The 27,593-nt window shown below is 43.1% G+C and overlaps 1 protein-coding gene across 1 annotated transcript; it reads right to left on the bottom strand.

The window, feature by feature from the left end:
* Positions 1–45: 45 nt before the first annotated feature.
* Positions 46–27,554, bottom strand: NR4A3 (nuclear receptor subfamily 4 group A member 3). The gene is made up of 7 exons (XM_081152322.1): positions 27,490–27,554; positions 24,336–25,276; positions 20,599–20,728; positions 19,959–20,131; positions 11,389–11,588; positions 9,066–9,244; positions 46–2,083 (listed from the first exon to the last, which is right to left on the bottom strand). The coding sequence occupies exons 2-7, from the start codon at positions 25,272–25,274 to the stop codon at positions 1,836–1,838; spliced, it is 1,869 nt and encodes a 622-aa protein (XP_081008448.1). The 5' UTR covers positions 25,275–25,276; positions 27,490–27,554; the 3' UTR covers positions 46–1,835.
* Positions 27,555–27,593: the final 39 nt, after the last annotated feature.

Below are 27,593 nucleotides of genomic sequence, written 5' to 3' on the forward strand. Positions count from 1 at the left end.
GGGTTTCTCTTTGCAGCAATTAGGCAATTCATTTGGCATTTGTTTGATTGTATAATTTAATGACAATATAAACAGCATAGTTTTGTTATTTTTTCTTTAAAAAGACTAAAGCAAAAATGATTCAGAGCTAACAAAAGCTACTGTGACATTGGTTTCACATTCAGTTTGTTTCTTAGCAAAATGGCCAAACATATTTTGACTTGATACAGAATATATAATATAAAGACTTTTAGACCTAAAAATCTTCAAACATTATTTGAATTTAGCAAAACATAAGCAAAATTTTAATATCAAAGTGCTAAACAGTACTGCCTTGAAAGTCACTGCAAATGAACCATAAAATAACCGCATGGGGAGTAACATTTATTGTACAAATGGTTAATAAAAAGACACATTATAAATATATATGTAACCTGCTATATTTATATATATTTGCTTATTTAATTTCTAATTGGCGTATCCAAGTCACTGTGAACACCCCATTTAAGTACTCTGTAACTCAGCTTCCAGGAGCTGGTGGTCTTGCAATAAATACAGGCAAAGCTATTACAATATAACGTGCATACAAAGGTTTATACAAATAAGGACACTATGCAACAAATTATCTCATCGTAATATGGCATTAACAGTGTAAACATACAAAAGGGAGTACGAACACGGAATGTTGAAACGCAGCCCACTAATCCTTTCTAGTACTCACATTCATACTATTTAAAAAATAAGACTTGCTTGCTCTCCAAAATTGTCTCTTTAACTGGTAACAAAAATTAAAGTATACATATTAAAAAACCTTGTTACCCCTGGTGTTTACCCTGTATGATCCAGTTCCTCATTTGTGCATGTTCTCATCTAGGGATCAAACACTTGAGAGTCACTGAACAGTCCTGGGCTTCCGAATGACTGTGTCAGTCAGTCGCTGTAACTGAAGGAAGTTTAGGGAACTGTGGATGGGTTGATAGAACACAACCAAAACAATTGTATGCAATCCCTCTTACAATCTGAGCTCCCTTCAGGACATCTGGACAGTCAGGGGAGGGATCTGGATCCATTAAGAATGGCCTGGAATCTAGGATGGGCCATACCTCAGAAGGGTTCTGTAGGGCAGGTGGACAAAGCCTCTGCTAGGAAATTAGCACTTGTCATTTGCTAACTTGACTGCCTCCTTTTTATTTCTGTATAAAATAAAGGAGAGTTAAGAAACAAGACTTAGTAAGACAGCACTTTAAAAATTGCACTTGTATATGGAAGCGAACAGCCATTATAATTTTGCTATGTCTGATTTATAGGTTATTGTCCATCTTTCACCATCTGTTAAAATAAAGGAAGAAAGAAGTTAAGACGAGGGAATTTCTGCCTTGTTTGCACCACATACGTACCCTTGATACAGGAAGTATATTCTAAAGCAATCATCTCAAGACAGGTCCTACCCTGGCAAACAACCCTTGGCTGTTCTTGTTTTTAAATACAAAGCAACTATAATTGTATTCCCCAGAAACAGTTTTAAAACAGTTATATTATCCTTTTTTCCCCTGCTGGGATAGCATCGTCCAAAAGTGCTTTGTTAGCAATTTCTTAGAAAATCCTCATGAACTATATAACCCCCCTCCCACCCCAAGCCCAAAGCCTAAATATAAAACACAACCCCAACACAATACTCTGCAAGTTTTCTGGCTTTAGGTTGTAAGGAAAAGTGCCAGAAAAATAAAGTCTTTCTTTTTGTCAGGAGCTGCTTTCTCTCTTAAGGAAGGACAGGAATGGTAGGTGTCCAGGCCCATCTGCAGCTTAGCAAGCAGGTGCTAGCAGATGAGGCGGCTCCCCGCTCAGGCTGCTCCTACTCAGAAAGGCAGGGTGTCCAGGAAGAGCCTGTCGATGATGGACGGTGGAGACACCAAGTCTTCCAGCTTCAGGTAGAAGATGCGCTGGAGGCCCAGGGTGCAGATCTTCCGCAGTTCTACCAGGGCACTCAGGACCTTGGGCTCGGTGGGCTCCAGAGCCTGTCCCTTACTCTGGTGGTCTTTTAAGCTGCTTGTGATCTTGTTGCATAGCTCCTCCACTCTCTTTGGTTCTTTTAACCCATGTCGTTCTGCAGAGGCATAGGAAAGGGCAAGTTTAGGAGGCAGTTACATCTTAGGAAACCTGACTCCCCAGTCGAGGCCTGGGTTCCGTTCTGCTAGTTGGGATGGCATTTTACAATCAAAGTGCCCACCCTCTTAGAGATACTTCATGCCCTTTGGTATCAAGCAGCACCAGGGTTTGAATCCCAGTCTGTCACTCACTGTGTGCCCTTGAGCAAGTCCCTTAACCTCTCAGCCCTGGTTTCCTTATAAAATGAAGATAATAACATACGCAATTCAGGGTTTCTGGGAAGACCAGCTTAGGTGAATTATGCAGAGGAAGCACAGTTTCCTGCACATAGCCATACTGAATGAATGACAGGATGGTTGTTATTTTGCACACCTTATCTTACTGAGGTCTTACAAAAGCCCTGGGTGAGTTTTCCCCTCGCTAGAGCCCATCTTAAAAGGAGGAGGTTGGATTTAATGGCCTCTAAGGTCCCTTCCAACTTTGAGGTATTATAATTATACTCAAGTCCAACCATGAAAATTGCCAACAGCATCTCAATGGATTGTAATAAGCGGACGTCTCATCTCAATGCAACGTAATACAGAGAAAAGGGCACTGGACTTGGAGTCAGAGCCGAGTTCCAGTTTTGGTTCTGTCACTTACTGGCGGTGTGACCTAATCTCTCTAAGGCTCAATGTCCTCTTAGGAAAAATAGGGATTACAGAATGGTAGATGCTCTCTTCTTCTTTTCTTTCTGTGTGTCTTAAATATTACACAGTAAATCAAAAGAGAAAGTGTGATTGTGATAAAACCCACTTGCATAGGTTATTGTGAGGCTCAGCTAAGATGATGCTACATGAAAGTGTCCTGTCAACTGAAGAGTTTTACACGCACAATACAGTCAACACCCAAGATAATACCTGACACGTGGCAAATGGCAGGGTCAAAAAAAGAGCAATAAAGTCCCCCGATTCCCAAGCTTTGCAGTATATAATTTTGCTTTCCCCAGGGAACTAGCTAATCAGCCCAGCTGCAGATCTGTCCCCTATGGTTTACCTTTACTCAATATGTGCACTCAAGAGTGAACTTTAAGAGTAATCCAGCCTGGAATGGTGATGTCTAAAAGTTTTATTTGCCCCCCAAAGCAAAAAAACAAAACAAAAAAAACCCAAAAACACAGAGTGCAAATTTGACAGTATATTTCAAGAGCTACAAAATATTTATTGCCTCTGACCAAGTAATCCCACTCATGGGAATTTATCTGAAGGAGAGATTCAACAGAAGAATAAAACTGTATTCATGAAGACATTTTGGATAGCATTATCTATTTTAAAAGCCGGGAAAAGATAAAGGGTGGAAGAACAGAGGAACTGTTAAGTAAAAAATAGTATGTCCACGTAATGGAAGATTTTTTAGACATCAGAAAGGACAAATACTAAGGCTATGAAGTAATATGGAAAAAATACATAACGTCACATTAAAGGACAGAACATAAAGTGGTGTCTAAGCCGTGTTTATAGCTATGTAAAAATTATTTCTGCATATAGAGAAGGGTGAAAGAACAGAAAAGTGAAAATATTGATGAGATTGTCAGATAACTCAACTCTTTCTTTTCTTTTAAAATTTCCAGGCTGATTTTTTTTGTATAATAAACAATGTTAAAATAGAACAAATGGGGATTTGGTCCTTTGTGAAGCCCTCTAGTAGCTGCAACATGATCACACAATCATCTTGCTGATAGAACATTCTATTAATACTGAGATATGTCAAATTAGGTTCATAACCCAGGGAGAGATGCTTCTCCCAGAATAAAATATCAATCCATTCATTTAAGCTTTCCCTTCCTCTCGGTGCCTCATGCCTTGAATTATATTCAAGATCCCATATTCATTATCAGAATAAAGAAACTGAGCAATGCTCTTGGCTGGATTTCGGGAGGGGGTTGATTATGGAGCCTTGTAACCAGACTTTCTCATGGCCAAACTCACAAAAGGTGCCTCGGAGTTTTCCCTGCTCTCCAACCAGTGGTGACTGCTCCATAACTATGGCAACCATTATTTATTCAGTGAATTCAAGTGGAGATCGATACCTCCTGCCAGCTGGATCAACCCTGGGCCTGGAATTCCTTGAGGAATTCAGAGACACTCCTGTTAGAAGCCAAAGGCACCTTCTTTGTTGTTTTGAACAGCTACTGGATTTGTGGCTTCTTTACTTTTTCAAAGGGGCTGAGATAAAATTCAGTCTCCATGCAAACTCCTGCCAGCAGCCAGCAAGGTTTTCGAATCACTAGGGAGTCACTAAGTGTCTGGGAGCTTCCTAGTAATTTCAAATTCCTCAAAACCCCAATCACTGACATTTTATTTTAAGGGACCCCCTTCCTTCTTGCAGCTTGGTAAACAGGGCTGCAGAGCTGACTATTCAGAGCGTTCACAAATTCTGGAGGAAATCAGACATTTGAATTTTCCCCCTTCCTAGAGAGTTGCACACAGATTTTAGTTTAAGATCTTTGCCCACCATTAAACAAAACAATTTTCTCAGTATTTCTTGCATTTTGAGCTACATTATTTTTATCCAATACTTCCATATTTTAACTCAGCTTTATTATGTATTCAGAACTTTAAAATACATCTTCTAGAAATGGTTAAGTAATGAATTTATGTGTCAAAACCATAGTGTATATACATCGGAAAGAATTTCAGTCATTTAGTTCAAACTCCCACCTAAGATAAGAATCTCCACTACAAGATGCTACAGAAAATGCCCAGCACCAGCTGGACTATGAGTTCACCGTTCCAGCTGATAATAAAAAACACAGGGTGGGCAAACATAGGTTTACAGTTGTTTATATGGAAAAGAATGCAATAATAAATAATAACAGAAGAATAAACTGTGTTTCACGTACTCACAACTGTAGACCTACTTTTGCCTAGATTATTTTATTATTTTACTACATTTTTACCTAGATTATTTTATTACACCCTCACAATAACCCTTTGAATTAGGCAGGATAAAGATGATCTTTATTTAATAAATAAGGTAAGGCTCAGAGAGTTAAGTGGCTTGCCCGTGGTCAAAATTAACAAGTGGTTAACTTCATTCACTCCAAGACCAGAAACATTTCTGTTATACCAGGCTGCCTTGAACATTGTGTTAGAATGTCCCTCCTCATTCTGAGATGACCTCAGCCTCCCCGGAACTCCCTCCTACACTTTGTGCACCTAATTAACTAATTGATTAATTACTTCTTTCAACAAATACTTATTGAGTACCTATTTATGGCCACTGGGGTTAGAGCAGTGAACAAAACAGACAAGAGATCACACTCCTAACCTGTGCGGTGTGAGTATCTAAAGACACTGCTGGGTTCCTGTGCATTTAGCTATCCATCCCCACTGAGAGCGAGGAAGGGAGGCAGGGAAGACAGGAGAGGGAAGGAATGAGAGAGGAGGCGAGAGAGGAGGGGGGAGAGAGATTGATTGAGTGAAATAATAGAGCTTTTTAGCTCGGTGGGGCCTGGCTCAGGGGATGAGCATCGACCTAGGGTCCAGGAGATCCCGGTTGGATTCCCAGTCAGGCACGTGCCCGGGTTGTGGGCTCGATCCCCAGCAGGGGGCGTGCAGGAGGCAGCCGATCAATGACTCTCATTGATGTTTCTGTTTCTGTCTCTCTCTCTCCCTCTCCCTTCCTCCCTCTGAAGTCAATAAACATATATTTTAAAAAATAATAATAATGATAGAGCTGTTTAGGTCTGTGCTCATGTTTTTCCATGTTTACCTAGGTAAAACCTACTCATTCTTAAATCACAGACCACATACAGTATTTCTTCAAGGAAGTTTTTTCCTTATACTCCCAGTCTAGATTATTTTTTCTCTTTTAAAGATACACAGGTTGAAATCAGATATTTATGTAACTATTGCCTGCCTCCTCCTTTAAACGTGAGCCCCATGAGGGCATGGACTGTATTTGCTCACTGTTGAATCTCCAGCACCACGCCTACCACATAGGAGACACCAGGACCCACAGCGGGTTCACTCACATGCTCACTCCAGGACATACCAGTCATTGAGCACAACGGCCTGCACTCTTCTTTCTCTTCTTGCTATTGAGATTATATATGTGATTTAACAAATGCTCAGTGCAATTCCACTGTACCCGTTTTCCCCCAAAATGTGCTGAAGCACTCCACTGCCATGACCTTGCTATGCCGTTTCCTTGACTGCAGTGTCCTTCTGTATCTTGCTACGTCTAGATACCACCTCCTTGGGAGGCCATTCATGACCAGCACCTCCACCTCTCTACACCCCCAAAATGTTAGCAGTAATCTGGACTTCCCCTGCACTGAATCGGTCCCTTTTAAGGACCTGAACACTCACCACCATATATCGAGTTCATTGCCTCATAATCAGATATGACTTCCTAGTAGCCTATACACTTTCTGACAGCAGAATTCATGCATGACTCATCTTTGCACCCCTGGAGACTGACCCTGTGTCTGAAATACAGACAGCCCTCAACAGTTGTTTAATGAATGGATATTTATAAACTGGCAATTCCACACAAACTTTCTATTTGGGGGGCTTCTTACTTATTAATCATAATTAACTGCAACTAGATATCCCCTCATTAGCACCTCATCAGAAGCAAAGCATTTCCATCCCTCCTATGTCAGGGACGTGGCACTGGCAAAAAGGAGTGGTTAGTGTAGATGAACTGGGGGCCTAAAAACATTTAACAACCATAACTGTGGGGAACTCCCTTTTACTGTAGGGAAGCAGAGTGATCTGAAAGAAACCATTTCCTGCCCCACCTCACCACCCAGTTTTTCACATAGAGAGAGGTAGGGGAAGAAGAAAAAAAAAGAAAAAAAATTAAGCCATGCTTGTGCAAACGGCCAATACTGTCCAGATTCTTAATTTTCCTGGAAGCAAGACCCTGTTTCCTTTCATGAGTTCTCTGTGGTTTAGGAACAGACAATTTTGGGCTGTTTGTTCTCCGATGCCAATAGCCCAACTCATATTCCACAATCATCCTTTATGATCAACGGAGCTTACTCAGAAGTCAAGATTTCACGGGAGCCCATATTCAAATGAAAATTAATATCCACAACAATGTGCCCCGCTGTTTCCCAGCCATCGCCTTTTCTGCCACTTACTGATGATTACACACATTTCAAACCCCCTCGCAACCAGCAAATCACAAAAAGAGTACTGTCAGGCCCAGAAATGAAAGAAGAGGGGCTTATGTATGTTATAACCACAGCACCTTAAACAACGTGCTCTGCACAGGCTGGCAGGACTGGGGGGCAGGAACTGGAAGTCCACCATAAAAGAGCTGGCCCATTCTAAGTGCCGCTTAATTCCTTTAATATCATTGTCCTTCTCTGAGCCTCTCTCAAACATCCAAGGAGAAATTCACCATACTGCTTTCTAAAGCCACCACCTGTTTCCTCATGTCCCTGAGACTGATTTTGGACCACCTGGGGTTCCCAAAGGGAAGGGGCAGGCATGTGTCTAATTTGAGGGTCTCTGTCACCATCCCTCCAGGATGGAACACGGGTGAATCTAGTGCAGATTCTGAACTCAGTCTGGCTGCTTGTGCCTTAAATGTGCTTATTTTCTTTGGGTCTCCCATACGCGCTTTGAAAGTCCTTTAAACCAAATCCATATCCTTAGAGACTGCCTTATTTTTATTTCATTAATGTCTCCCTTGGAAGTCCCTGGCAGCTCCCATCAAAAGAAGGGAGTTTCTCAGTCAGGACCAAATACCGAGGGAATAAGCTAGTGTCTGGTTCCTACTGCAGCACATGCCATTTAATTTCCTTTGCCTCCATGTAAATTGTTCAGTGGTGAACCAGCCTAGCCCCTTAAGGTGCTCAGACATATCTCACGTTAGCTAAAAGAAAGGTCCCAAGAAGGTGCAAGGAAACAATGCATATGTCTGATGATCAGAAAGAAGGGCCCGTCTGTGCCAAAGGATGCATTTGTTTCCCCTGTGAAACTCATCATCTGCCTGAAAAACATGTTTTCTACAGTCGAGAGGGTATCAAATCTGAACTTCAATTCTTAGTCCCACAGCCTAGGCTGTGCTCCAGTCTGATGAAAAAAAAAAATGGGAGGTGAGCCCCAGGTCTGGCCAGCCTCTCCTGGAGCCGCCACCTGTGGTCACTGCCTCACCAGGCCCCAGTCTGGCTAAAACAGAGGAGGTCAAACCAGAAACCCTGAAAGTATCAAGGCACAAAGGGAGCTGGGGCCTGGGGCCTCGGGAGCAGCCACAGGAAGATGGGATCTCCTCGCTTACCCGATATGCCTTTCTAGTTCTCTCTTCTCTCATTCTCTCTCTCTCATTCCATCTTGGGACTCTTTATCTCCCAAAAGATGGAAAGAGAGAGACGTCTAGGGATAGAAAGACATAATATAGAAATTGAATATGTTTTATGCTTCTGTTTCTTAACTTTTAAAAATTGAGCTGAGGCATTCATTTTTGTTGTTTACAAATATCCATTTTCCTCAGTTCTCTCTGCCAATCGAAGTTGTTAAACAAAGTTGTGCATAAATAAATAAATGTGTGTTTTATATATGTGTAGTTCTTTGGTTTTACTTTGGGTCAATAGCCAAGGACTGGGGAGAGGGGAAGAGTTGCCCCTCTACCCCACAGGAAAAGGCTGGTTAAGGTAATCTTCCTTTGAAACCCATGTAAAAATAACCCTACAGCAGCTAGTTCAACTGTCAACACAACGCCTGTGGAAACTTAGATTTTCACATATTGGGCTTGTTGACAATGATAGCTCAATAGGACTTCTCTCTCCTGGAGATTCATGACAATAAATTACAGATATATGTCTCTTGTTTAAACTAGGTTTAACGTCACAGATCTCAGAAAAGTGCCAGTCATTTTCTTAATTTTCTGGTGTGTGTGACAACCAAAGCCAGAATCCACCTTAACACAGGAAAGGAGAGAAAGGGGGAGGTGGTCACTTTGGGTAACAGCAGGGTGGTGCTTACCTGTGATCATGCTCAGTGCTGACAGGCATGCTAAGGCTTGGATATCAAGGTTCAGGCTCTGCAAACTTAAGGAAAAGTCTTTAATGGAGTCGAGCCACTCCCCAAATCCACGAAGGCACTGAAGTCGGTGCAGGACAAGTCCATTGCAGAACACAAACTTATCTTCAGCAGTGTTTGACCTACAAGAGAAAGTTGGGGGTGGGGGATAGAAACACATTAACTAGGTCTGTTCAGTCCGTCTAATGGGATAGCATCATAACACACAGGCACCCAGACGGCCATGGGGCAGTGTTCAGAATCCATTGTGGTGCTGTGAAACCTGCCCAAACACCCTTGACTAATAAGACTGTGCTCCTGGGATAACAACCACCACCACTTGTCTATGCTAACTTTCTAGGTGAGCACCAACCCCGGGGAAGCTGCTAGACTCGGTTGCGGGATTACCCTGGGACAGGACACAGAGACGCAGGCACTCACGAACTGTGGAAGTGAAACTCAGTGCATTGCCTCTCTCTGCAGTGAACTGAGACTGTTCCCTCATTTTCTTAAATGTCAAAAACTGATAAGGCCTGAGGCTACACACTATAATTCCATTGCGCAGACTCTAAAAACACCAAGTCCCTGCAAGCGCCAGAAGTCAATCACAAACTAAAAAGTGGCCTAAAATCAAGAGTCCTTATTTTGTATTACCTTCTCTGCTTTTAACAATGGTACTGTGGAAGGCTATTTCTAAATCTGTCCTGACAGTTTATATTATGTCCATAAGCATCCTCTACTTCTCTCATGAAATGTGCCCTGGAACTTCTAGTTGGACATCACCACTCAGCCGTGGGGCCTTCGGCGCTCCTTTACTCTCTCTGGGTTTCCTTTTCCTTATGTATAAACAGGAGTTCTACTTGCTACCTCCTAAGATTGTTGTGGAATTAAATAAAATATTGGATTGGAAAGCCCATGCATAGTGCCTGGTACATAAGAGGAGTGTTCGATGTAATTAATTCTGAATTTTATGTGGTCCTAACTTTAATCTTAGCCTTCCTTTAATTTTCAAATCTCTTTCCACATACTTATCTCTTTCAGCCTACTGCACTAACAAGTTAATATCTCTCTAACTGTGCCTCTTGGACGCAGAGCGTCATTCATTCACTCATCAAGTATTTCTGTCAAGAATGTGCCATTCCTAGAGCCAGACACTGGAGAAAACTTGGTGAACAGAGCATGTATAGTGCCTGCCCGCATGGAGCTAATCCTTTACTTAATCCTTTGCTGTCTGCCTAACAAATGATAGTCACATCTCTGGCCAGGCTCCTGCGTACACAAGATTAGTTGTAATGATGCTAATTATTGGCACTCTAGTTGTAATTAGATCTGTCTCTCCCACAGATCCCTCCACAGAGGTACACAGGACAGAATGGCTCAGTCTCAGAGTTTAATACCTGGACCTCAGACCACTGGAATCAGAATCACTGGAGCATGAGTTAAAATGCAGATTTCTGGACTTCCTCTAAGACAGCTCCCAACCAAAAGAGCTGGGAATGAGGCATGGGAAACTGCACTTTAAACAAGAATTTCTCCTAACACAGTATAAAACTGAAGAGGGGGGTAAGAAAGAGAATGGGGGAGAAGGGGACTTTTTTCCCCTATAATATTCTGTGAAATGTTGGTACTATCTCCTAAAAATACATAACTGCAAGGAAGCAAGGAAGATTGAATTTAAAATGTTACACATGGACATTATGAGAGGAGCTGAGATCCCAGGTTCCAGCTCTTTGGAAAAGAACTCCCACTTTATGTTCAGTGTCACTGAGTATGACAGGTTGAACCGAATCTTTTGATCTAGGAGCTATTCTCTTGGAGTAAACATTGGGGGTTAAGGAGCTGTGGCGACTCTTTAGAGCCCCGTCTGGTGTAATAGAACAGTGACTTGTAAATAGAAACCCGTGAGGTAAATGCAACGCTCAAAACAAATACTTGCTCCCAGGAAATACCTTATGCACCATGGGACTCTGTAGAATCACAGAATGTTGGCGTTAGGAGGAGCTTCAGAGGTCACCAAATCCAACCTCCTCATTTTACAAAGAAGGAAACGGAACTTCCGATGAGGCAAGTGACCTGCTCAGGGTCTTAGAGCCGGTCCACATTAGAGCAGAGGGTGGAAGCCAGCAGTCCTGCCTTCTGGCCCAATGCACTACCCACTGCGCAGCCTGACCATATTTTACATTTCCTTCCTGTGCAGCCTTCTCTCTGATGACTCATTTACAAGCACAGCAGGTTTCAAACTTCTTCAAAGAAAGGAGTGGACGGAAGATTAGATAATAGTAGTTACCTGATGGAAAGTCTGAGAACAAACAGCTCCAAAAAGGCTGATTCTATAAGTAACGTCTGATCTTCTTTGGGAAGATCAGTAAATCCAGGGATCTTTTCTGCCCAGCTTCTGGATACGTCGATGGAGGCTGTCAGGAGGCTGTAGAACTGTTGAACGTGCTCGGCGTCCGTGCCTGCAGCGGCCTGGTCCGCGGGGCAGTACTGGAACGCAAACCACAGAGAGCCGCGTTATCGCCACTCAGCCGGGACGACCGCAGCATTCGCAGGTGGGCCCTTCCGAGGCTGTCCATACCTGAATCCTTACTTTAAGGTCCAACAGTTGATAAACCCTTTCGCACTCACAGTCTTATTTCATTTTCACAATGGCCCCATGATACAGAGTGAATTTTGTTACCACTTAACAGGCAAAGAACTTTGCTGAAGTCCCATCAGTGCAGTGGTTTTCGATGCTGACTGCAACCATCTGGGGAGCTTTAAAAAACACTCACATTTGGATCATCACCACAGAGATTCTAATTTAACTGGTCTGGGCTGAGGACTGGTCCTCGGGACTGTTAAAAGCTCCCCAGGTGATTCCAAAGGGAAGCCAGCATTGAGAACCAAATACTTCAGGGGTTTGTGTCCAAGTGAGCCTCCAGCATCTACTGATTCCACTGAAGCACAGCTGTCTCCAAATTAGATGCTTAATTAACCCATGGTTCTCAAAGTGTGGTCCTTGGACCAGTAGCATCAGCAACACCAGGGAATGGACTAGAAAAGAACATCTCGGGTCCTGCTCGCCTAGCCGGGCGTGGCTCAGCGGTTGAGAGTCGACCTGGGATCCAGGTGATTGGGGTTTGATTCCCAGTCAGGGCACATGCCCGAGTTGAGGGCTTGATCAATGACTCTCTTATCATTGATGTTTCTATCTCTCTCTCTCCCTCTCCTTTCCTCTCTCTGAAATCAATAAAGATATATTTAAAAAAAGAAAAGAACATCTCGGGTCCTGCCCCAGACCTACAGAATCAGTAACTCTGAGAGTAGGCTTAAGAAACTGTTTTATAAAGATCTCCAGGTGATTCTCATGCACACCAAAGTTTGGAAATGGCAGAATTAATGACTAGGAGGAGATAATGATTTTTGCTTGCTGTAGACAGATTTCTGTGAGACAAAACAAACCAGGAAGAGGAGCGGGGAGGGTGTCTCCTTGGAAGGGCCCAGGAGGCTGTGGGCTATTGGACTCGGGACTTGTGGCTGCTTAAATTATTGAAAATTAAAATAGAAATTCAGTTCCTCTGTCACACTAGCCATATTTCAAGCTCCACAGCCACACATGGTATAGAACATTTCCATCACTGCAGAACATTCTGTAGAACAGGATTGATCTAGAGGGTCCCTGGAGGAGAAATATACAAATAGGAATAAAGTCTTTACCCAGTTTTTGGATATTCTGGGTCTTGCCTGAATCACAGGAAGAAAATCTTTCCTACTTCAGGCAGAAAGATTGATACAGCAAAGTAATAATCAAGGGACAACCAACAGCACAGCCAGATCTACAGAAATGCTTATGTAAATACACACTCATTCCCTTCACACTAACCGCTGCTTGCTCTTTCGCATCCCTTCTCTCAGTTAATCCTCCTGGGGTATGGATTTTAATTCTTATTTTACAAATCAGGAAACTGAGGCTCGGAGAAGCCCAGAGAGGCTAAGAGACTTTCCCGAGTTCTATAACCAACAGTGGTACAGCCGAGACTTGGACGTGGCCTTCTGCTTCCCTACCCTCCTGGCTGCTCACATGTCTGATGTTACTAGCTGGTAGCCCGTGGTATGGTTTTAAAAAAGCATTTTATTTTGCTCTAATTGGAGGTCTCCAGGTACGTATTCCTTTGGTCCCATGTTTTGTCAGCAACACAGTGATTGGCACATGATTGACTCAATAAATAGTCGTTGAATATTGTTCAATGAAAGAAGAGTCAAGAGTCAAGGGAGTGCCTCGGTTTCCACAACGCCCTAACCTGGCCGGAGGAGAGTCAGCCGATACGCAGCCAGGCCCTTATTGTAGAACTACTTAGGTATGAGGAAATGAGGCACTTGTCTTAATTGGGCCTTTTTTTCTTTGTGCTTTCCCAAGAGGCATCATGAAGTAACAAAGGAAACATCAGATGAGGAGCTGAGCTACTTTAATTCTATATTTGTCCAAGCCCCTAATTTGTGAAACAGTGTAGCTCTCTGCTGCTTACTTTAGTTATCTGGGGTAAATGACTTCAGTTTTCGCCTCCTTAAAATGGGGATAATGCCTTCCTCAATAGTTTGTTGCGATGCTTAAATGTGATAATATATGTGAAGGGCCTGACACATAGAATGTGTTTCACAGATGATGACAGTGATGATACTGATAGTGGTTATGACTCTTCAAATTCTCACTGTCCCTCAGCCTCCATATTTAAAATGGGAAAAGATTTCTACTTTGCAGCTTGACTTTCTAGGATCCTATAACATCAGGTCCAGTTTAGAGTCCTGGATCCTCTGTTCCCAATCATCCCGGCCAGGGCCCAGATTTTATGAAGCCCTGGATGTTTCTGTGATATAATGGACCATGGGAGAAGAACCAGTCGTCCTTCCTATGGAGAGTCAAGGATGGCAGCCTGATCCTGGTGTCAGAATCTTCCCACCACCTCCTTTCAGTTTACACACACTATCTTGACTGCAAGAGAGTGGAAAAAGGGGATTTTATTTTACTTTTTTACTTTCTCTCTGATATGAATCTAATTCCATATGCTCTCCAAGGGCAAGATGAAAAATCAGGGCAGAGCCACCTTTAGAAAGCTGACAGCACTACATGTGGAACTCCCAAATGAGTGGTAATATCGAGCAGAGGCAGCAGAACATGGGGTCCTCCTCTCGGCTCTGGCACTGACTTGCTGTGCAGCCCGAGACAAGTCACTTAACTTCTCTGTGCCTGTTTCCGCCTCTGAAGTAGGAAGTGACTGCCCTAGCTGATCCCTAAGATTCCTTCTGACTCTTGCATTCAGTTATTTTTCTGTTATTGATTTCTAGTTTAATTCCATTGTGGTTTGACAGCAGACATTGTATGATTTCTATTTTTTAAAATTTGCTAAAGTGTGTTTTGTGGCCCAGACTATCAGCAATCCTGGTGAGCGTTCCAGGATTGTGAATGTGATGGCTCTTGCATGCGATGATTCTAAATGTTGCTAATCACACTGGGTATGATGTAATTGCCTAGAATTTGACCTTGATTCAGCATTGTTTTGTTTTAAAACAGTGTGTTAATGGAGAGAAAAAGACTAAAGGCTGCAAACTTTTTCCTGGGAATGGGACCTAACAGCTCCCTCCTGCACTGACTTCCCTGAAACCATGGCTCAAAACTCAATAATCCCTCTGCTTCCAATATTTGCTCACCATCCTGAGAGCACTTAGCTTTCACCCTGGGTCCCCTGCAGGCCTCTGCCCCTGCTGGGCTCACATTTCATGCATCCTGCACACAGGAAAATGCAGTCCCTGCTGCCCTGCGTGTGCAGTTTTCTCTGATGAGGCCCAACAAGGAGAAAAGCCAGCAGACCTGGCATGCCAGGCCCCAGCCAGGCCCTCTGGGCCTCACCTACAGTGATTCTGTCCATGTTTCCGTATTCTAGAACCAAACTGGACCAGCCTGAGCCACCAGTAACTTGGGGGTGAAGAGAGGGTTAGCATCTAATGCTGAGGGAAAGGACAAACCAAGTATCCCCTCTAGTGAACATAAGATTTAAAGAAACATAACAAAACATTTTAGATTCTTTCTCTGACTGGCCTACCACTTTATAAAAATCTCACCAAGGAATACTGGACCTGGCTTTGAAGAACCAGACCCCCATCTCTGATTGTGTGCTCCCCTACATTACTCTCTCAGGGCCAGGCAGGCTTAGGGTTCACCAAAGAAAATCTAGAAATATGTGTTTATTGATCATTCCAATCAAACATAGACCAAATAAAAAAGACTTTAGAAATGAATCTTTTCTCCTGTTTATGCTAACTTTTTATTCTAGCCTGTGTGGATGATTGATCCATTAAAAATCTCGCTTTACAACTAGTCAAAGACGCAGTATTACATTTACTGACAACTAATGGCTAATGGCGATCTCACCAAAGCATCTGGAATGAGAATCTAGAACTACAAACAACGATGAAAGTTATTTAAACTGAAATGAGCCTATACATTTTGTATGACAATAATATGGCTACAGAGGTCAGATCTGAGGCACAGCCTAGTCCTAAAATAAGTTATTTGAATGGGAACACCAGCTCTAAAAAAATTAGCAATACGATGCTGTCATATCTCACTTGTCAGTCCAGGCTAAACATGAAAAAATCCTAAGAACATTTTATCTCCCCTTACAATGTTAATTTTCCCTGTATCTTTATATATTTTAGATGTGATCATTCTAGAAGCCAAGCTATATATACATATTCTTAGGTTCTTACGCTTTAAAAATTGGCAGTGAATATATTTTCCCCCACATTTATTCCTTTCTTATCTAATTAACTCCTCTTAAAAACAAACCAGAAACAAACCCCCCGCCCCCAATGGCATCACTCAGTTATTTGTTTACTTTCTCTTTCGTTTATGCCATGTAAGCTCCAAGAATGTAGGAGCTTTTCTTACTCAACAATGTGTCCATTGCTCTAGAACAGTGCCTGACACCCAGGAGTCATTCAATACATATTTATTTATTTACTTATTCCTCAGCAGAGGATATTTTTTCCACTGCTTTTTTCAGAGAGAGTGGAAGGGAGAGAGAGACACACACACACATCGATTGGTTGCCTCCCCCACATGCCCAGACGGGACAGGGAACCTGCAACCGAGGTACATGCTTGGCTGGAATCAAACCCGGGACCCTTTAGTCCTTGGGCCGATACTCTAACCACTGAGCAAAACTGGCTAGGGCATCAATACATATTTGTTAAGCGAATTAATTGCTTTCTTGAAAATTTTTATCTCCATTGCTCATTCCTGCTCAGCCCAAGAAAAGCTGGGAAATAGGAGATTCAAGGTAAAATTGTTCCTATTAAACTATATCAATGGTTCTCAAATTTTAGTGTGCCAATGAATCATCTGAGGTGCTTGTCAAAATATAGATGTCTGCCTGTCCCTTTCCTCAGTTCTGATACAGATTTCCCAGCCTGAGCATGGCTGGGAAATCTGCATTTTAAGCAAATACCCTGGCTCCTTCTGATGGAGGCCGTCTGGGCAGCATGCTTTGGAAATGCTGACCTGTCCCCATAGTGAAATTATAGCAGGCATAACAATCAGAGAGTCAGGGAGTGAGAAGGCTGGAAGGGGCCATGCGAGTGCACTTAGTCCAGTCTCCTCACCATTCAGATGAGACAGGCCCACCGGGGGGAAGGAACTGGCCTGAAATCATCTAGTAAACTGGTGGCAATTTGAGAGGATCTTCTGAGGAGCCTCACGAGACCACCCTCTGCAGTCTTCATGCTGTTTACTTTGTAGGCCTAACATGTGTTAGCCATGTTGTTTCTCAAGCTATCTCGGTGACATACTTAAATACCATTTGCTGGGGCCTGGTTTTATCTGAGCAATATCTCTTGTGTTTGGCATCGGTACTACACTAAGTGACACCAATTACCAGAAAACATCCTAGTTTTGCTGAAAAATACTTGAAATGACCAACTAATGAGGATGTTAAGTTTATTTTCTCATTAGTAATTACGCAGGTTCTGAAGCCAAGCCCAGTATCTATATATACTTGTATTGCTAAATTAAAAGCAACTGTGGGGCAGAGAATAGCAACATTTCAAGAAGAAACCAATCAAATGTGACATGTTTTGACTGCACCGATATACAATGATCTGAGCTCAGTTTCGAAGGAGAGAAGTTTGGCCCAAAGGAAATGAGGAGGTCCCAGAGCCAGGAACGCTTCACAAAGTGAGCGCTCTCTCTCTGGCCTCTAAAACACTCGTTCCCTCTGGGACTTGGAACACAACTCTTCCCCCTCCTCCCACAAATGAGGAAAACTGCTCACTTACTACCTTAAAGGCACATATGCTGGTGCAAGAAGGTTGGAACACACCTGCCTGACAAACATTCCCTCATTTCTCTATTTGCCTGATTCACTGAGGGAAACTAGTACCTTTTATAAATTGTTTCCATCAAATCAACTGTCTGACTCAAACCTGACAGGGCACATTCTTATTTAAAATGTAATAAATTATGGATACACACTACTGCTCTTATCGGCTACTGCTGAAGAGTGAAATTAGACAGGAACAAATTAAGAGACTTTCATTTTTCACTTCTAAATGGTTTGCCTTTTAAAAACGAATGGATATATATTGCTATTATTGTAATTTTTAAAAATTAAATGAAGCTTCTTTTAAAAACATCTAGTTAAATTGCCATTAAGTAGAAGTGGCAGTGTGATGAACTAGGAACATGTATTCAAATACCTTGAATGATGAGATTTGGATCTAGGCCATGCTCTGCCACTGACCTTAGACAAGTCACTTAACCCCCTGGAAGCCTTTGTATACTCCTCTTAAAATATGGGGGTTGGATTAGATGATCTGATCTCAAGGTCACCTCCAGTTGTATAAATTTAAAAATATAAAACTTTAAGGAGGAGAAGGTATTATGAAAATTGAGTTTCAATTGATGACATTTTTTTCAATCCTCAGCCGAGGATATGTTTTAGAGAGAGGAAGGGAGAGAGAGACAGACAGACAGAGAGAGAAAGAAACATCGATGTGAGAGGGAAACATTGTTCAGTTGCCTCCTGTATGTGCCCCAACCAGGCATTAAAACCTGCAACCTAGGTATATGCCCTGACTGGGAATTGAACCGCAACCTCTTGGTGCACAGGACAACATTCCAACTTGACCAGGGCTGAATGATATTCTTAAAAAATTACTGAAACCATAAATTATATCACAGAAAGCTGGGGCTTAAGTAGTAGGCACTCAACAATTTAATTTTGCTTCATTCATTTTATGTTAATGCTTTTTTAGAGAACAAAGCAAGTTCAATTTTGTTAAATAACACGTTACTTAACAACACATATTTTTATATGTATAGGTATATATAATCACTTGAATTTAGAGACAATATGGTAAACCCCAGAATCATAAAATCTCAGAGTTGGAAGGAACTTAATATCATCCCAGATAACCTCTCTGCTAGGGAGAAATCCTGTTACGTGTTCTCCTTAGTTACTTGTGTTGATGATCACACTTTCATAGCAGCTCTTGTAGCTAAGAGAGCTCATCCCTCTCTTCAGAGTGAGCTGAAAGGGTTCCCCTCCTTCTCCTAGGTCTGTCCTTGGGAGCAACAGTCCTCTTTGCCACAGGGTAGAAGAGTGACCTTCTTCATTCCTGTCTACATATTGTTATTTCATCCAATCATCCTTTACAAGTTTCCAAAAACAGTATGTCCATGTACCTCTTAAACCCCAGGTTGGAACTGGACTCAATCCTGAAGTGTGGTCTGACAGGACAGAGCCCATGGAACTACCCTCAACTTGGTTCTGGTACCATACTTCTGCAGCCTAAAGTAATTCAGCATCTCTCTCTTCCACCACACATATCCTCTGTTGGTTCATGGTAAGTGTATAAACTCCCAAGATCTTCTTAACATGAACTACTGACAGGCCAAGACCCTCGCATGTTTTAAAATTATAAATGCTTAGATTAGCTTCACATTTATTTTCGTTAACTTTCTTCATGATGGTTTCAGCCCATCTTGTTCCAACCTGTCGAAATCACTCTGAATGTTGATACTGACATCCATCATATTAGCGATCCCTCCCAGCTTTCTGTCATCTGCAAATGTGATCAGCATGCCTTCTCTGCCTTCATCCAAGTTTTTAATGAAAACTCACTGTATTTTTTAAAAAGTCTTTTAATTTGTTGATTTGGGTCCAATTTTTGATAATTGTGTAAAGCTATCTAAAAGCAGGAGGATCCAAGCTATGAGGTTCAACCTAATTCCAAAACAACGCAATTAAAATAAATACGCTTTACAAAATTGAGCCAGGCCCCAAAGGTAGTATCAGTGTGACCCAGACTCTGGCACGGTCAATCTGCTATTTTGGACAAAGCTAACAATTAAATTGGATAAATGTTTGTTGATGAGGATGATGACTCTAGTCTAACACACTGAATGGTGCAGAGGCAAGCAAATGAGCTGGATTGATTTTTCAGTGTGGAGATAGTTCCCAGCTGGGACAACTCAAAGTGCTGGGGAGGGTTTGTCATAGAATCACTGAAGAGTCCTCACAGATCAATAATCGGATAATTTGGGGCCCCCGCAAAAAAATCACTTTTGGAGCCTAAATTCTCTGGACTGACCATCAAAAGTGATTTCAAATATCCTGGAGTAATGACAGATTGTGTTATGTAGCCTTGGTATGGGTAACTGATGCCCTGGAACTGCTAAATGAAGTGAGAAATATGGAAAAGGTATGCAAACTGTTCAGCACAGTGGCAGGCACAAAGTCATTCAATCAACTCTTATTACTAGTATCATGAGTAGTGACCCTGATCATTCATATGAAAACAGGACATTACAAAACTTACTCTGGAATAATCGAGATCTCTGGGTGTTGAGTCTGTTAAAGCTCGGACAAGGGCATTCATCATACAGATCGGAGGAGAAGGTGGAGAGGGCTGAGAAGGTTCCTGCTGTAATGGGCTCTTTGGTTTTGAAGGCAGCCGACCTCTCCTCCCCTTCAGACTATCTGTACGGACAACTGAGGCCAAGAGAAAAAGAGAAGAAATGTCTTCAAAGATATTCATGAATAGCCATAAATCACAAATAGGAATCAAAACAGTTTACAGTGGAGCCATCGTTAATGAGACCAACCATTTAAAAGTGGCAGTAAGTTTGGAATAATATTCACACAATGATTTAATGAGAGTTGAAACAAGCAGCATAAAAGCCATCCCATAACTTACATTTGGTAATGAATTAGCCCTAAAAATCTCCTCCTTAAATAGAACAAAGATGTATGTACACAAGCTCTCTATTGATTTTGAGAAATTAGAATAAATGGTCCTCAGCTATATTTAAATGTAAACATACACTATAAAAACAAAATGTTGGCAGGAAAGGGAAACGAGGAAAATTCACCATCCCAACATAAATATTAACATGTTTTCAGTGATATCTGAGAATAATACGTATAAGCAAGTTGTACAAAAAGCATTATAGCCATACCTTCTTTAACCATTCCGACACTGAGACACTTCTGAAATCGACAGTACTGACATCGGTTTCGACGTCTCTTGTCTACAGGGCAGTTTTTATTTGCCAGGCAAACATATTTTGCATTTTTCTGCACCGTTCTCTGAGAAAATACAATACAGAGATAGTCAACTAATAGTTTCTGGAAAGAGGTAGAACCTGACAAGATGTATTTTAATTACAATGTGAAAAGCGATGGTGCAATTCGTATAATTAGATAAATTTAATTTCCTAACACGCTAGCCTGCAGGAAAAACAATTTTATTAGTGTTAGCTGCTGACAATGAAAATCATCTCGGATTGTTCTGAAGCAAGTCTCAGGAGACATCCAAGTCTGAATGATAAAATCATATCTGAAATTACCAGGTCAACATATCATACCTTGGAGAATTAGATTATCTCCACTTTTAATATTCCTTTGGGAACAATTTTCTACTTGTTCCACTCCCCTGATTATTGCTGACCTTATTAAAATAAAATCAAAATTATCTGGGATGTACTTTGTTAGCTATCACTTTTGTAAGTCAAATATCACAATAACTGGCTTTGTTCCCCAATAGAGATGAAATCATAAAAAGCAAAAATCGGGACCTGTTTAGTTAAAACATATAGAAAATAATGTTTGAATGCAAAAAAAATAAAAATAAAAAATCACTTAATCTGCCTGTGTAGTTTATTTTCTCTTTAAAAAGGTAAATGGCCATTTTTTATATTTAAAATCAAAATCTTAAAATTGGACACTAAAAACCACTATCATATCCAAGAAAGAAAACCAAAAGCAAAATGAGAGAAAGAAAGGAATATGAGAGCCATATATTTTCCATGAAAATTCCCATTCATAGGTTATTTCATAAATGACTATTGACATAGATATCAAAATAGCCATATTGTAAAATATATCTCATAAAAGTTGGACTTGGATATAAAATAATGTTCTATTCTTTAGACTCACATATAATTTTAAAATGAGACATGGAGAAATAATTGAGCGTAATTTTATGCTCCATATATAAGAGAGGTTTGATTTTTTAAAAAATTAAAAACATTTGTGCAAATGGATGTATGTATTTACCACTTAGGGTAAAATCATTCAGAAATTACCCGAATCTATACAATTCCAAATAGAGCAGAACGTTGAAATTTATTTGATAAGCCTAAAAAAAAAAAAAAAAAGGAAATCCAGATAATTTGGGGTTGGTGATTTATTTCTTGCCCCAAATTCTAGACTTATTTTCAATCGTTACTTTCAGCAATCCCCAGCCTCCATCTATCAGTTTTCACCTTATCATCTTTTAATTCCACTTTAGGAGATCATTTTGCTTAGCTTATATAAAACTTAAAAACTCTTAACAAAGTCAGATCCATTTTCCTTGTGTTAGTAGGTGATTTTAGTTTAACATGCACAATCTCAAATCACAAACATGCTTCCAAGTTGCCAGCATTTACATTCTCAGCAGTTTTTAAGGGTAGGAAACTTGTGTTTCCTGAATGAAGCTCTCTTTCATCAAACATGCAGTAATTTCTAAAACTCTATTTATTGCCATTGTCCTCAAGGTTATATGCCAATTTGAGTGCTTGGTGGCATTTTGCTTCAGGTATACATTTTTCCAATAACCTGAAACCTTTCCTACAGTCATGTGTGCCTGCACAGTTTAAGGACAAGGAGAGATCGTTACAGTTCAATCACTGAATTCCATCATTAACTGCATTTCATGTCACACTTTTAAAGAATTCAATTTAATGGTAGAAAGCCACTGGGTAAAACCTGCTCCCCTTCCCTTAATTAACAGATCTGTGGGGTGGTTCTCTCCCATCCTACCCCCCGCCCTTTCAAATATAGATTTGTTTTCAAGGGATTGCTGCAGAAAAGGAACGCTGTTGGGGAACACTTAATTGACATTTCCAGACAAGGAATGTATTACCACTCCTGCATTTTGGCCAACTTTCAATTATTCAGGGATGGTTATATTTGAAGTTACTTGCACTTCTCTTAATTGTTTTTCTTTCTTTTCCCCTTTTTGGCTGCCTGTTTCACTGCCCTTCAGCATTTCCACTGAAATGATGTAAAAATCAATCTGTGAAAGGAATGCAGTTCCTTGAAAGTAACCCTGGTAAAGCCTGAGTAGTTAAGACCGAAAAAATGGCTAACCTGAGGGTTCTACATTTAAAATACCATAATCCTGTACATGCCTTCTGTATGGCACTTGCATTGCAAAGTTTTTCCACAGGCATTTTCTTATTTTCTTGCAGAATTTAATTAATCACATGACTTCTATCCCCAGATCAAAAATAACTGTTGCTTGTTGGTACATATACCAATCCACAAACATGTGAATTTTTACAAATACTTGGTAGTTTTCATTTATAATGAAGTATTGTTTTTATGGCCCTTTAGAGATTATAAAGTGCGTTCATAATTGTTTTGTCTCATTTAATTTTCACGGTTCTTCTCTGAATTTTATTCACCTGATAGGGAAACTGAGGCCTAAAAAGAAGTGTCATGCCCAATGTCTTACAATTGGTAGGTGACAGATCAAGGCCTCCTATTTGAGTGCTCTCCAAGCCCAGCCTGCTCCCAGATACATCCTGTTGGCCTCCCATATCCTAGTTCCCCAGTCGGCATCCAGCTTCTCCTTTCCCTCCACCCTGCCCAGCATTGTAGGCTAGGAGTGATTATTGTGGGAGAACATTTGTGGGTTTGCAAATGCCTGAGATAGTGGCCAGGGGAGTGGGGAGAGTGGCACAAATTTCTGGGAGAAGTCTGGGAGTCAGTAGCAAAGGTAGAGCAGCCAGAGAACATGGCCTCTTCCCCTGAGTGGTATAAAGGCCATGGAACTGAAGAGTCAGGAGAAACCAGCTGGAACTGTCCCACATGCTGATAAATCAGTTTACAGGCTACACAAAGCTTCACCTCTCTAGGCTTCAGCTTCCTCATGGGTAAAATATGGGGGAGGCTGAAGACCCTCCTACTATAAAATTCCCCTTTGGGTCTATGAGATCATGAAGTGCTCCCACACCTGGCACTGAGTGTGGCACAGAGGTAGAGTGGATGGGGGAGACCCCAGCTTCCATCTTCTGTGAAGGGAGCTGTCCCAAGCTGCATCTAGTCAGTGGCCTATTCTGCAGCTGCAGAGGTGTGGAGCCCATGTGCACTTTGGGGTCATGCAAACATGAGCCGGCGTCCTGCCTCTCTCTCACTGCCTGAGTGTGTGTCCTGGGCAGTTGAATAATCTCTCCGAGTCTCCATCTCCTCATCTATGACACAAGGATAATCAAGATCTACCTTCAAGACACTTAAGAAAAATAGCTACTAAGTGGCCAGAATGCACAGTCAGGTCTGTCTGATTCAACGTCCTACCTCTTCCTATGAGCTAGGGTCTGGCCCACAGACCCTCTCTCTTCAGGATGGACAGGCGAGATATGCAAGGAGGTTTCTGCACTTTTGAGGTCCCAGATCCCTTTGAGAATGTGCTGAAAGCTCTCCCCAGAAAAGGGATCACAAGGTGATGCCAAGTCGGGAAGCTCGCCGCGCCTCACATCCACCGGGGGCGGCCTCCCGCACATGGCCTTCAGGTCAAGCAGCCCCGAGCAAGCGCGCGTGAAGGTGCTAGGCTACAGGGACCGAGCGCAGCGGTCGCCCCTTACACCCCGAGGGACCCGCGTAGGGGCTCCCCCGGAGCGGGCGGCCGCGGAGGGAGGGGCGCGCTCACCTTGAAGAAGCCCTTGCAGCCCTCGCAGGTGCGGACGCCGTAGTGCTGGCAGGCGGCGTTGTCCCCGCACACGGCGCACGTGCCCTCGCCCGAGGACGAGCTCCTGATGGGCGGCGACGGCAGGCTGGGGCTCTCGCCCAGCAGGCTGCACGCAGCGGGCGAGCCCGTGGGGCCGAGCGGGAAGGCCAGCGCGGCTGTCCTCTTGGGCAGGGGCAGCCCGTAGGGGTGGCCCTGGAGCGCGGCCGCCTGGGTGCCCGCGGCGCGCAGCGGCAGGCTGAGCGCGGGGCCGGCCGTCGGGTCGTAGCTCAGGTGGTGGCCGCCGGCGGGGCTGGGCGCGGGCGGGTGCGGCGGCGAGGGTTTGAAGTCGAAGAGCGGGAAACGCGCGCCGGGCACGGCGGGCACCGCCTTCAGGGGCGGGTCGAGCAGCGGGCCGGGCGCCAGGCAGCCCTGCGCCGCGGGCAGCGCGTCGTCCCACAGCGCCCCGGCCTGCGCGGGGAAGCCGGGCGTGGTGGGCGTGGACGGCGGCGACTGCTTGAAGTACATGGAAGTGCTGGGCAGCGCCTCGTCCTCGGCTCCGGCCGGGGGCGGGATGGACGGCGGCGGCGGCTGGTGGTGGGGGTGGTGGTGGTGGTGGGGGTGGTGGTGATAGCCGTGCGCGTGGCCCTCCTCCACCTTGATCAAGGGCCGCGGCCCCGGGGGCTGCATCTGGTACTGGCAGGAGGACTTGAATTCGTAGTTGCCCGAGTAGCCCTCCACGAAGGTGCTGAAGCTGGGCAGCGACGTGGTGGCCCTGGCGGTGATCTCGGTGCCGCCCAGGTCCATGGTCAGCTTGGCGTAGTCCGGGTTCATGATCTCCGAGGCGTACTCGGCGCTGTAGGTCTGCGCTGCATAACTGGACCCTGGAGGCGAAGGGCTATACTGGGCTTGCACGCAGGGCATATCTGCAGGGGCGGGGGAGAGGGTCTCTCAGAAGAAAGTCAGCACTGCCTCCGTTGCTCTTCAAGTCTAGGCACTAGAGCGGAAGGGATATCCTTCCCTCCCGGCAGCACAGATCTAAGACCCCATGCTTCCTGCTGGGGAAAAAAAGCTGAATCCCTGACAGACAGTCGAAGGGGCCACAGGATGCCAGAACCTGGCCTCCTGGGGGCCTCTGTGTCCACCTTCCTTCCCTTGCCCTGTCCTTCACCAGCTCTGGGAAATCTGATGTCCTCTCTCATAGGCCCAGTGACGTTTTTAAAAGTGGTTTTGAGCCCTATAAATTAATTGGAGTGACTTCAGCCATTAGTTGGAAGGACAGAAAGAAAGCCAGTGAATGCCCTGTGGGTTTATTTTGGAGGGAAGAGGTCACTGGTCTCCCAAGTCACACACATTGATTTATAAACCTATGAGTAAAAAAAAAAAAAAAAAAAAAAAAAGTGTCCTACATGGGATTTACTGACCAAGGGAAACAGTGACATTCTAACATTGTATAAGTGCCAACTAAGGCTACCCACACATACTGCGGTGGATTTCTCCCACCCCTCTCCAGTCCTCCAGATAGGGCTAGCAGCCTGCATGAACTGGACCCCTGCTGGTGACTTCAGCCAGCTAGGTGGTGAGGTGGGGAATGCAGGCCCAGGAAATGGACTGGGGGGTTTGCACCATCTGCAAAGAAGAAGATCAGCAGCAGCAACAAAACACCCACCAAACCTGCTCTCTGCTATGTACGGTGTATATATATATATATATATATGCTTTTCCCCAATTCTGACTAATAAAATGTATCGGTGGCTGTTTTATGACAACAGTTTATAGCTATCATAATAGGCAAGTTAGTTTACATATTTTTTATGACAGGAGAATTAGTACCCCTTAAAAAAGAAAGCAGTTTCTTAATAGGTTTAGTTCCTCTGCCAGTTTGACTATATTGAGCCCCCAAAGTATCCAGGGTGCTTACTATTGTTCAGAGAGGTTGAGCTGGATAAGAATGCCCTGAGACTGATCAGATCTAGTGAATGACTTATCTAATTATTTCCCTTTCTTTATGGCTAAATATAAATGGTAAAATGGGCAATTTCTGGTGGTTGGTTTTTCTGAACCAGAGGAAAACCAGGTGCTTAACGTCTCTTTGGAGTCGACGGTGTAAAAGGTGTGACTAATAGAAAAGTGAGTACTTCACATTTCCTTTGACATCTTTCTCTTACCCACATTTCCAAATCTGATTGAGTCATGGGTGTATGGGATGAAATCTTGACTTGAAAAAGGGTGATGAGGGCCTGTTGGAAGAAGCAGTGGTGAGGAGAGGCCAGTTCGAGCCTTAATTTTTCAAGCAGGGCCTTAAAAACACTCACTAGTTTGAAGTTAAGGGATTACTTCTCCTGCTTTCCAGTTGTTGGGGTGAAATGAAAGACTAATCATTTAAAAGAAAGAACACTGCCTGATGTTTCATCTACTCGCCTCCTTTCACACCTCTAGGACTTCTCTTTTAGTCTTTCCTCTCATTCTCCCTTGCCAGTCCCTACCTACTGCTCTTGTGTCTTGTTGTGGTTCCCAGTTAGACAGTGAGCTTGCTGGGACTGAGTTCTATTTATCTGCATATCTTTGGTGCCTACACAGGCCTGGCACCTGGCACCTGGTGTCCCTTTGACAAATGCATAAAGAGGTATTACAAGCCAAGCCTGCAAACCTTACTTTTGCCAGCTCAAATTTACTCCTTGGTTTTCAGGTCAAATGCTTTTTCTCTTTCCCTTAGAGCTTCAATCATCCACACTTCTGCATCCAAATGGTTTGGGTTTTATACACACAAAAATGCTTTATATTGCTCTTAAGTGACCTCATAACTCTTAAATGCATAAACTGCATATAAAGGGAGAGCAAAAATGAAGACGTTAAAATGTATTAAAATATCCTAATCTATGGTGTATTTGCATTTTTCTTAGGAAAAATATTTTTGAGACATGCAATGCTTAATTTAATCTGACTGCTCCACTCGGTAGCAACAGGGTGTGGTATCCAGAGGAGCTTCCTGCAAGGAAGCCACCTGTGCTGCCAAACGCACGGCCAGCAGTCACTGTCTTGGCGCTGGGCACGTAGACCACTTTGCGCGCCGGTGGTTTGGTTCCCCCACCCACCTCTCCAGGCGGGTTGGAATAAGGGGTCGCGCCTTCAGACCTACCTGGAGGATATCTTGCGCGCTGAATGGTGGGGCTGTGGGTCTCTCCAGCGGAGGCTGAGAGTGAAGCAGAAGGAGACGTAGGACTGGGCGAAGCAGCGGCGGTG

The sequence above is a fragment of the Miniopterus schreibersii genome (assembly GCF_964146895.1).
Source record: "Miniopterus schreibersii genome assembly, chromosome: 11".
NCBI lineage: Eukaryota > Metazoa > Chordata > Mammalia > Chiroptera > Miniopteridae > Miniopterus > Miniopterus schreibersii.